The sequence below is a fragment of the Rhamphochromis longiceps genome, linkage group LG12 (assembly GCF_057381845.1).
Source record: "Rhamphochromis longiceps isolate RC_006_pf linkage group LG12, R_longiceps_female_GT1.1, whole genome shotgun sequence".
NCBI lineage: Eukaryota > Metazoa > Chordata > Actinopteri > Cichliformes > Cichlidae > Rhamphochromis > Rhamphochromis longiceps.
The window spans coordinates 19,158,601-19,170,416 of record NC_140568.1 but is presented as its reverse complement, the minus strand read 5'-3'; the positions used below and the strand labels follow the sequence as shown (position 1 = coordinate 19,170,416).

At 43.5% G+C, this 11,816-nt stretch overlaps 1 protein-coding gene across 1 annotated transcript; it reads left to right on the top strand.

Moving 5' to 3' along the window:
* The first annotated feature begins 261 nt into the window (after window positions 1–261).
* Window positions 262–4,731, top strand: fzd10 (frizzled class receptor 10). The gene has a single exon (XM_085425075.1). The coding sequence runs from the start codon at window positions 943–945 to the stop codon at window positions 2,692–2,694; it is 1,752 nt and encodes a 583-aa protein (XP_085281201.1). The 5' UTR covers window positions 262–942; the 3' UTR covers window positions 2,695–4,731.
* The last annotated feature ends 7,085 nt before the right edge of the window (window positions 4,732–11,816 follow it).

Below are 11,816 nucleotides of genomic sequence, written 5' to 3'. Positions count from 1 at the left end.
ACCGTGGCTGCTTTTGGTGGACCAGTGCGGCCGTGAGCCATATTGCGCAATATTTTTGGTGATTCTCTTAAAATGCGCCTCGAAGTTTGTGGCTGAGCACAAACAAACAGAGAGAAGGAAGTTTGCTGCGAGCCTTTGAAAGCGCTGTAATGAACAAGCTGTTCCGCACGATCTGAAAATAATCCGCGTGTCAGTGTCAGCTTTCTTATGCAAATTAGCTGTCTTTGAAGGCGGATCTTTTGGCAGGTTAGACCGGGACGGAGGCTCCGACCAGCTCAGACGAGCACTGCCACCAAAAGCATCAACTGCCTACTTACAGAGGGAGCATAATCCTGCGTTTCTGGGACACATTTATAGAGACCGATATGTGTTCGACTTGTTTTGCTGACTGCTTATTTGTCCCCGTTGCCTTGCGAGCAGCCATGACCGTCGGATAAAGAGCTGGAGGGAGATTGTTTGTTTTTGTTTTTTAAAGTTGTCACACAATGACTGAAATCTGCCACAGAGAGAGAGAGACTCTCGGAAAGTGCCATGGAGCGTAAAGGCGAGCCGGTGAGACTTTTGGAAACAAGAGGGGAACACATCGGGGCACAAAGAAATTCTCTTTTACGCACAGCAGACTGATATTCACAGCGCAGGAGACGGAACAAGTAGCTGCTGCACCGAAGCCGCAAACTGAAAGCATGGACCAGACGGCACACTTCCAGCGAGGAACCGTGTTCGGACCGTCGCGGGATTTATCTTTGATATTTTAAATCTGCAGTTTTTAAAGTGAGGAAGCGATGGTCCTGCTACGGAGAGCTGAGTAAGTTTCTCCACATTGATCCAATAACCGCCATCGCCAGCCTGGATTCATCGCTCACTTTTTTAATGAAAGAAACTTGTGTGTCTGAGGTTTTGGTGAACATTTAGCTGTTTTTTTGCCTCTATTAAAACAACACAATGTGTTCAGCTGTTAAAGTGAGCCTTATCTATGCGCTGGTGCTGCTGCTGTTGAGCAGTAGGGGCTCAGCCATAAGCTCAATAGATCCTGACTGGTCAGGAGAGGGGAGATGTCAGCACATCACCATCCCTCAGTGTAAAGACATTGGCTACAACATGACTCGCATGCCAAATCTGATGGGCCATGATGACCAAAAAGAGGCAGCGATAAAGCTGCAGGAGTTTGCCACCCTCATACAGTTTGGATGTCACAGCCACCTCAGATTTTTCCTCTGCTCACTGTATGCTCCCATGTGCACGGAGCAGGTGTCAAACCCCATTCCAGCGTGTAGAGTTATGTGTGAGCAGGTCAAGCTGAAATGTTCTCCCATCCTGGAACATTTTAACTTCCCCTGGCCGGAGTCTCTGGACTGCTCACGTCTGCCTACCAAAAATGACCCAAACAACCTCTGCATGGAGGCGCCCAACAATGGCTCGGACGAACCTCCCAAAGTCTCCCACACCCAGCCTCCGGATTTCAGGCTGCAGCGGCCTCTGAGTGGGCAGGACCTTCACCCTAAAGACAGTGGCAGCAAGCAGATGTGCAGCAACCCAGGCAAGTTCCACTTTGTGGAGAAGAGTGAGTCCTGTGCCCCCAAATGCTACCCAAAAGTGGATGTGTACTGGAGTCAGGGAGACAAGCAGTTCTCTCTGGTGTGGATGGCCATCTGGTCCATCCTGTGCTTTGTCTCCAGCGCCTTCACAGTGCTCACTTTCCTCATTGACCCACAGCGTTTCAAATACCCCGAGAGACCAATCATCTTCCTCTCCATGTCCTACTGTGTTTACTCTGTGGGCTACCTCATTCGGCTCTTTGTGGGAGCTGACAGAATAGCCTGCGACAGAGACAACGGGGTCCAATATATTATCCAGGAGGGTCTGGAGAGCACAGGCTGCACTATTGTGTTCCTCATTCTGTATTATTTTGGCATGGCCAGCTCCCTCTGGTGGGTTATCCTGACCCTCACGTGGTTCTTGGCTGCTGGGAAGAAATGGGGTCACGAGGCCATCGAAGCAAACAGCAGCTACTTCCATCTGGCAGCGTGGGCCATCCCTGCCATAAAGACAATCATGATACTGGTGATGAGGAAGGTGGCCGGAGACGAGCTGACGGGCGTCTGCTACGTGGGCAGCATGGATGTCAAAGCTCTCACAGGTTTTGTGCTCATTCCTCTCTCCTGCTATCTCATTATCGGCACTTCATTTCTGCTGTCCGGCTTTGTTGCACTCTTCCACATCCGCAAGATTATGAAAACCGAGGGAGAGAACACAGACAAGCTTGAGAAGCTGATGGTTCGCATCGGAGTCTTCTCTGTCCTCTACACTGTCCCAGCCACCTGCGTCATCGCCTGCTATTTCTACGAGAGGCTCAACATGGACTACTGGCGCATTCTCGCAGGGGAGCAGAAATGCAGCAGCAGCGGGCTAGAGTCCGACGACTGCATCATGAAGGCTTCTATCCCCGCTGTCGAAATCTTCATGGTGAAGATCTTCATGCTGCTGGTGGTGGGCATCACCAGCGGCATGTGGATCTGGACCTCAAAGACACTGCAGTCATGGCAGAACGTGTTCAGCAGGAAGATAAAGAAGAGAACGAGGCGGAAGGCTGCCAGTGTGTTCACCAGCAGCAGGCCTTACATTAAACCTCACCCATCTCTCAAAGGGCCCAACACTAAATACGAGCCCACACGCCCCCCTCCAACATGTGTATGAGCTGACTCTCTTTGTGCAAACCCCCAAAATACTTTTAAAGCCCTAAACAAGACTTCTAATGATCAGTGCCATCAAATGAATCAAGCTTCATGTTTTATTTATGCAATATGCATCGAAGGTAATACAACATGGGGGTTTTGTTCAGTCTTGAGCCATGTCACACAACAAGAGCTGCCTTTGTTTGAGAAAAATCTGCTACTCCTGGATTCACTTATCCTAGAGGAAAAAAAAGTTATTGTTCCAGAGACAAAAAGAGTGGAATAAACCATTTGGATGTGCAGTGGGGTTACTTGAATAATGTGCAATAGATGTTTTTCATTACAGCCAAAACAACACTTGTACTGTTGTTGACCGATTACAGACAATGCATGATGAACCCCATAGACATTAATGGCAAATAGTCAGAGAGATGACCGGTGTGTTTGGAGGCTTTTTCTGTTAATGGAAATCAATGCAGTGCCATATATGTTTAAACTGGACTGAGAGCAGTTGCTGAAAGGCGCTCGAGACCTTCAGAACTGCCCCATTGTGAGGCAAATCCATGCCATAAATTAATCAAGCACTCAGTACTGAGAAAAGTTATTTGTAAATGCTGTTTTTTTTTTCTTTGCTGTTTTATAGCACAAGGGAACATTTGTATATATTTCTGAAAAGTTGAGATTTTATAGAAAAGTAATAAAACGTTCTAGTTTTAAATGTTTGTAAAGCTGGAATTTTGTGTGGCTGCTGTGCTGTTGTTCTCCCTGTTGGCGTGAGACACGTTAAGCTTGTGAGATTTTTTTGTTGTTCTTTTTTACCCCCACTATCATATACAGGGAGTAATTTTAATGCGTACTAAACATTTAAACCATTAACCTTAATTTATATATGTGCTTAAGAGCTAGGTTTTGACTATTCTATCTGGAATTTTTATAAGAATATAAAATTAAGCAAAAAATATATCTGTAGTTCTTTATTAGCAGGTTAGTAGCTTATGGGAGATCCACATTAACTCATAAATCGTGCGCATGCATTTGATCGTGCTTATGGAAAATATATATTAACACGTCTGAAAAAAGGTAAATTAATAAGTGCGGGAACAGGAGAAGTGATGCACAAGTCGAGTGGAAATGAGTCGCTGTGTCCCGATTCTTGTTTTTAAACGTTCTTGAGGAAACAGTTGAAATGTGTGGCTAAAGATGACTAACAGCAGAAAAAAAAAACACAGTCAGTGTCATAAAAACATTACAGTTAGGCAGCACTGTCACTAATGGGCATATTTATTCAGTGTTTTCAATATTTTGTCCCAGAGATATCATTAATATTGTGTCCTCAGAACTTGATGTGGTGGCTTTAGATGTTGTCATTAGGATTGAGATTGTGTTTACATTTGTAACTGTTAGTGGCTTTCTTTAAAGATGAAAAGCGAAAGCGGGTGCAGTCAAGCGGTTTAACCTCCATGTTTATTGGACCAAATATCAGTGGTTTGAATCAGCGCTTTGATTGCAGTGTTAATGATTTTCTGCACTCCTCGCTGTCTTTATGCTGCATGCTTATGTAAGCCCGGTTCTTCAGCCACAGCTGAAGTGAATATAGAACTTTATTTTAGTCTTCCTTCTTCATCTCTCTCTTTCTCTCTTTTCTTCTCCGTCTCACTTTCTCGCTGCGTGCATGTGTCGGTGCGCATCAATGAAAGGGTTATACAATAATCCAGCTCTCATTCAGGACAGGATTAGACTGTTTGAAGGGTTTGACTTTGAAAAGAGCACCGCTGCAAACCAAAATACAGAATATCTGTCATCTCTTCTCTTCTTATCAGCAGGGCACGGTGACGTTTCTAAAGACACATCTGGTCAGGATTTGAAGTAGTTACATATTGACTGAGGCGATTTATTTTTTCTTTAAAGCGTGAGCAAACTGAATACATTGTCGTTTAGTGTCCTTCCATTGTCAAAATATTAAGGTGCATGCACAAGTCTAGTCTTGAACCTCAGATTCATGTTTTCCCATTGCTGTGGTAGCAATGGGAAAACATGAATCTGAGAGATGATGGCAACAAATAAGGGTAAAGCTATAGTTTTGAGTATAAAACCATTTCCACTTTTTTCAGTCTCACTTTCAACCCTTTTTTTTTTTTTAGATATTTGTTTTTTTGTGACTGTACCATAGAAGTAAAAAATAGTTTAAATCCTATGTTAGAGGGCCCTCTCTGGTCTAATAAAGTTTTAGAAGTGTATTAATGCTTTATCCCTCAGGGCATTCAAGTTCCAGCGTCAACCCAACCCGTTTTAACAGTCAAAAGCACATGACTCACAAAGTCTATGTGGCTGAATCAAAGTCAGCCGGTGTCTATTGATACTCTGAGTTGCGAAAAAGGTGTGAGTTCTTCTGAGAGCTTCAACAGAGGCCACCTGGATAACAGCCCTGGAGGTGTCTGGGAAGGCTGTAAATAAAAATGACAGTTACCACCCCCCTCCGGGGCTTCTTCAGCCAAGCAGGCTTCACTTCTCTTCTTTTGCTCTCTTCAAAGGGGAAAAAAAAATCCTGCTCAGAGCAAGGGCATAGTAATGCTGGCAAGAAATTTCTTGAAATCACACTGAACTGTATTAATGTTTTTAAAAGTCTCATTCCATCACATCACAGGCAGCCTCTTGCCAAAGTGAAACAACTGATGTCTCATGGTGTTCTCTAGTGAATGCTTGTTTCTTGCAAGGATGCGTTTTATTTGACCAAGCGGGGAATCCCGCCACAGCCACATGACTAAAGCTGATGAATCTCAGATGCACGTATCTTAAAATTCCACCAGGATGAATCCCGTCACCCACATACTCCATCCGTTTCCTGTTCCGTACTCTTTCTGCCGTGCTGTGCTGGCGATAGCAGCAGGCATGCGTTTATGATGTGTTGACAAAAAAAAGGGAGGGGGGAAAGGGGGGCTTTTGCTTGTGATCAGTGTTGTTGAAATTGCATCAAACCTTTGATAATTATTTGATTTAATTTAATTTGACTGGTTTGCCAGCAAGCCAGGATTTTCAGCTTTTCACACTCTGTAATTGAGCTGATGTTAGGTGTCTTTGCGGAAAAGAGCGGTATTACGAACATAAAGTCAAAATGACAGGACAATTAAGCGTCCTCTGCGTGTCAACGGCAGATTCAGCTTCAGAGGGAAAGTGTCAAGTAAACATCGCCAGTCAAAACCTGAAGCCTATGCTTTTGTTTCAATAAGTGGCGACGCCTTCTACTCTGTGCTGTAGCTGTATGAAAGGCCACAGAGGAACTTATGCACTATTATCCGCTGTTTTTTCAAGCACTCATAAAGTACTCTGACACAGTGGCATAAATCAAGTTGCTGGGATGACTGGCGGCTCAGGCAACTTCTCTTTGATCAAGGCTTTATGGAGACGCCCCATGTCTTCATCCTCAGCTGCTCCGGCAGCACCTGTTTACTAGTTCAGGCCTGTCTATTTGGAAAGCAATGTTTAGCCTCTCAGTGTCCTAGACGCATACATGACGCGCACGCATGCAGCATACACACAAAGGAATTCGGCTGCTTCTCAGAGGAGAATGGGCTTCCACCATCACGTCTGCTCCCAGTGCCCCAAACCCACTCAAGGCTCTTGTTTCTCTTATTAGAAAGCTACTTTAGATGTAAATCTGTCTCTTTTTGGAGGGTTCTGACTCCTTTGGCTATACCAGAATCTTTTTGAAAAAAGTTGACAAATGAAACAGCCTTGTTTCTTCTTGAAGAAGAAACTCAGAGGGTTACTGGATTAAACAAAACAAAAGGAAAATGCACAGAGAAAGACAGACAGAGAGAGCTGCAAGTTTCAAAGACCAAAGCATTATCATAGCATGCAATGAAAGCTCTCTATCATCCCTCAAGTTCTTGTGGTACAAAAATCCAGAGTTCTAAGGGCTTTGGTTTGGAGGAAGAGTGGGTGAGCTTCATGTTCTGAGTTGATCTATACAGCAAAGAAACTAGGGCAATGTAGAGTACAGCATATAAGGCCAATCTGCAACAAAGAGCAGCACTAATAGCTCTCTCACACACACATACATCCCAGTCTTATTTCCAGGCCGCGACTGAAGGTGAGAGTAATTACATAAAAACCTGGCAACAATGTGTTCTCTCCTTGTAAGGCGGGGGCAGGGCCCTTTTTCTTCAAATGCATAATGAACTGCCTCAAAAGCCCTCTGCTGATCAAACAAGTGTTTGATAACAGCTTTGGTTTGAAAGAGGACTGAATATGTTTATTTGCATGTGGAGAAGTGAGTGACTTTGAGGTGGAGATCAGGCAGATTAGTGTTAACTGACAGAGACCTGTGCAAACAGACACTCCCCCCGCATATGCAAGCAGGGCAGTGGCAAACTTCCTCTGAGGACCAGAGTATGGCAACTCGGGGCTATTTTTCAATTGTGCTGCTTTGTATGCCAGCTTCCTCCCTTAAGTTTGAGTCTATTTTTTTCCAGAGACTTTGCCTGTTTGCTTGTTGCATGTGAAAGCATGCACAATGATATCTGGCAAACAATATAAGGGATGGGAAATCCAATAACTTGCAGCTATTCATCAAAAATTCCCTCAGAACTGCATTCACAGCGAGACTCACTTTTGTTTCACGAGAGCTAAAGCATTCATCTGGAACTATTATACACTAAAAGCAGTGTGAAAAATATGGAAATTGGATAACAGTTGCATAGGGATTTTTGATCGATATTGGCAGTAGCAATCGCCTCATTGAACTCTCAGCAAGAATCTGAAAAATCCTAATGTGCAAATTGCTTTAACAGAGAAATGACCAGTCATATCTTTGTGTTTTGGCAAGTTGAATTGATGCACTTGTTCTCTGCTATGGCAACAACGGATATGCAACATTCGACACAAAACAATCAGATGAAAGCGAGCTGCTTCACGAGTGCGGTGACACCCATGGGCTTGCAACGTGACTGAGAAGGCAAGAGTCTGGTGTCAGCTGGAAGCAAGTTTTGCCACGGTGTCTAAGCAGCAGACTTTAATATGCCACCTTCGTAATCCACGCTGCTACGAGCTCAGATAACTCTAAAACACAGCAAAACACCAGAATGGGCCGGCTCTCCTTCGTACGAGGTCACTGCTATATTTCTTTGCAACTATGTATGGGAGCAACCCTGTGTGCATTCATCACATGTAGGGGCATTTTTCAGAGATGTTATGATGGCAGTGACAGGATTGATGGAGGAGTAGAGAGAACAGGCACAGCGGGAGGCTGCCGACATGTGTATGTATTTACGTGCGCGCGAGTTTACAGACAGTATAGGAGCTATAGAGGGAGAGGCAGAGGGAGAGGGATGATGATGGATCTGGCAGGGCTCATGAACACCGCTGAGAGAAAATGCCTGTGGTTCAAAGACACTCTCAGCAAACTTAACAAAGAAAGATGGCACAGAGGGGGAGAACATGAAAGCAAACTACACAATCAACTGTCACATAAACTGGGAAATAATATCCCCGTCCTGTTGGCGGAATATACTTCAGGCAGGCATGTGACTATTTTAATATTAACTCCATGCAAAAGATGGCAACAAGGCGAGATGTAGTTTGGTTTTTAATGCAGATCAAACAGCAGATTAGCAATAGTTTGATTTGGCTTACTGATAAAGTTAAAGGCCATACTGCAAATTCCAGAAGAACCTCAATATTATTGTACCCCGACCACTTGACTATAAGGGTTGCCTGTTTTAACTGATGACTGAAAATGAATTATATGCTGTATTTCATATTCATCTGTGTACATCTCAGTGCCCTTAAATCATCTAGATGTCAGCTGACATGCGGATTTGGTCCATGCAGAAGTAGATGTTTTACTGGTGTAAAAGTAGACTAAAAACACTCTATTGTAGAGCTACGATGACAATCTTAAAGATAGAAATGTATACCGGAAAAATGTCTCAAAAAGCAGTTTATATAAGTGGTGCTGTTTATTGGGTTGCTGCTTTATTAAACATCCTTTTTGACGCTCTTCCAATATAATACTATTAGCATAGCCTGACTAAATACATCAGAATTACACTGAACTGCATAAGTAATGCTACGCTAACTTAGATACACTCCACCAGACAAGAAGCTGCTCTGGACTTTGTAATCTATGAATGCATAACAACAACAGGAAGACATAAACAAAACGTTTTTCATGGAATTTTGCACCCACTGATTTGCAATTCAAAGTATTAAACTACAGGAGAGCGCGGCTGTGCTGTTTGTTAGCTTGCTTGTGTTTTGTTTTTTTGTTTTTTTCTGTTCAGGTTTTTGCCCAAGTTTTCTTTGCTCTGGCCAAAAATCCCTTTTTCTTCTTGGGGCATCAAGTTAATATGAATGGGCATGCACAACGCATAACATGTGTTGGTCTACAGTTTTCCAAAGCAATGTCCCATTTTGCTCCCAGCTTGCTTTACGCAGTGACAGGACTGGAAGCAATTTGGGATAAGTACCGAGGAACAGTTGAGGAGATGATAAACGACTTTATTGTTGGTTATTGCAACTGTATCTGATACCGGTACATGTGTTCCTTTGAGCAATCAAGCCGTAGCATTGGCAAAGGAATCTTGGGTTTCCTGGACACTGGTTGCAGGCCAGATTGTCTGGTCCTGATAATAGTAATGAGAGTGATGGCTGCAGCAGCTAATGTACCCAGAGAAGAGGTCAGGACCCACTTATCAGGCCTAAGTTGAAAATAATGACCTACTTAAGAGGCTAATCTGTATGTTGCAACTTGTTTAAAACACTGCTGACCCCCTGCTGTCTTTGTTGATATCGTGACTTTATGACTTAAGATCTTTTTTCATACCTTAAATGTATTTTCTGACCTTTTAAAGTTAGACTTAAGGATGCTCAAGCTGTGTTTATATCAATAAACTTGTCAACACTTGAATAAAATGTGCTTGTATTTTTAGGTACACTGGGATAGAAGGATTTCCAAAAAGGATCCATTCTTCATGTCAGAGTGTTTGAGAGCAGATGTGAGCAAAGCCAACATTTCCATGGCCAAATAAAAAACTGATTCTAGCCCATAAAACAGCTGTCAGGAGACAGGCTCCAGCCCAAACCATCTCACGCTGTGGTAAACTGGTTTGACAAATGCACGGAAACTATGTGTCTGCATATTTACTGCACGACACCTGCCCGGCCTGTTTACTATCGTTCACAACGCGGTGCACAAAGAAATGAAGAACTAAATTCAGTTCTCTGTTTGATCATTGCCTCACATCACAAACGACATGGCTAGTACAAAAGACAAGCTTCTGTTCCTCTGTCCTTCAAGACAGAAAAGGGAGCAGTGTGGAAGACAACAATGTGTTCTGTTAAACAGAAAATGCGCAGCTAGCTGTAGATTGACACTATGGGTGCAGCTGCTGTAGAAACCCTGCTTTGAATTTGCTCATGTATTCTGAAAACTGCTTTTGTTTGCATAAGCTCTCTACAGACAAAATGATTTCCTCTGGCTCTGCTGTGTCCGATGACTTCTGTCTGATCCACCCACCCGATTCTATCCGATGAGCTCAAGCACCCGTTCATTTACTCTATCCATCATGTCTTTTTTAATAACAACTGAACATGAATGTTAATGAATACAAGATAAAACCACATATTGTGGATGTGCGTGTATATTTATGTTGGGGGATGGGGAGTGGTATGTATGTGATCCTCAAGCTCGGGTCCTATGCCAGTGCCCGGGAGGGGGTTGATGGTTCTGCACAGTATCTGTTCCTGGGAATACACTCTTCTGGACAACGACCTCCGATGTTGTATCTGGAATCTGCTGGAGTTACTCTTCCAGTTTGGCTTTTATAGCTCCTAATGCTCCTGTACTTCTCATGCTCCTTGTTCCTGGTGTGGCTGTCTGCTGGGATTGCCACATCTATCACAGCTGCAGTCTTCTGCTCCTTGTCAACCACCACTATGTCTGGTTGGTTGGCCAACGGCTGCTTATCTGTCTGAAGCTCAAAGACCCACCAGATCTTAACCCTGTTGTTCTCAACCACCTTTAATCATGTTTCCCATCGGGACTTGATGACTTCTCATCCATATGTGGCACAGATGTTCCTGTACACTGTCCCAACCACTTGGTTAGGGCTCTCAGTTAAAACGGTTCCAGCTTGCATCTTACATATTGCTACTATATGCTGGATCGTCTCTGGGGCACCTTTGCACAGTCTGCAACTTGGGTCCTGCCTGCTATGGTATGGACTCCTGTCTCTATGGATCTGTGGCTTGGAGTTTGTTCTTGTGCTGCCATGTATAGAGCCTCTGTGCTGTCCTTTAGGCCAGCCTTTACTGTTGTGTAGGGCGCAATGATAAGCTTAGTGTCCAGCTTTTTTAGGGACATAAGAGCCCCAGTTTCTCATGTGGCCAGTTAGGAAAATTAATTTCCGACTTCTAGACAGATTATACACTATAGTTTTCATTTCAGCCAAAATTCAGTTTTTCCTTATTTTTTGGGCTTTTTCCGCTTTATTTGATAGACACAATGAAGATAAGACAGGAATGCAAGGGCAGAGAGAGAAGGAGGAAGGCATGCAGCAAAGGGCCACAGTTCAAACTCGAACGCAGGCTGGCCACTGTCAGTCATATGGCACGTGTTCGCCCACTCAACACACTGAGCTAACCCAGCGCCCGCTTACTTACTTTCTAACCAAACGTACAGTACATACATTTAGTCTTTTTCTTAAACTAATAGTAATCATAAGCACACTTTTAATGGTGAAGATTCTTTTGTTTTCCTTGGATTTTTGGCTTTTTCTGTCATAGTTTCATAGTTTAGCCCCTTCTATGGTTTTGGTTGTTAACTCCTAGCTCAGGTAACCCAGTCATTACTGGCTGATATGAAACACTTCCATCATGTCACTGACAGTAACTTCAACATAGATGGAACTTAAATGCTTTTTTATTGCAAAAACACAAAGTGATTTAGAGCCTGGCTGGTACCTACAGAGTTCATCGACAACCTGACAACACCTTAGGCAACAAAGTAACAGATGTTCATAGATGTTCCTGTACGGTCATGTAACAAAAAAAAAAAAGCTTTCACAGAATCATATGCAGTCCTGTGAAAAACTAAGTACACTCCATGATTTAGTAGCTTGTCGAACCACTTTCAGCAGCAATCAC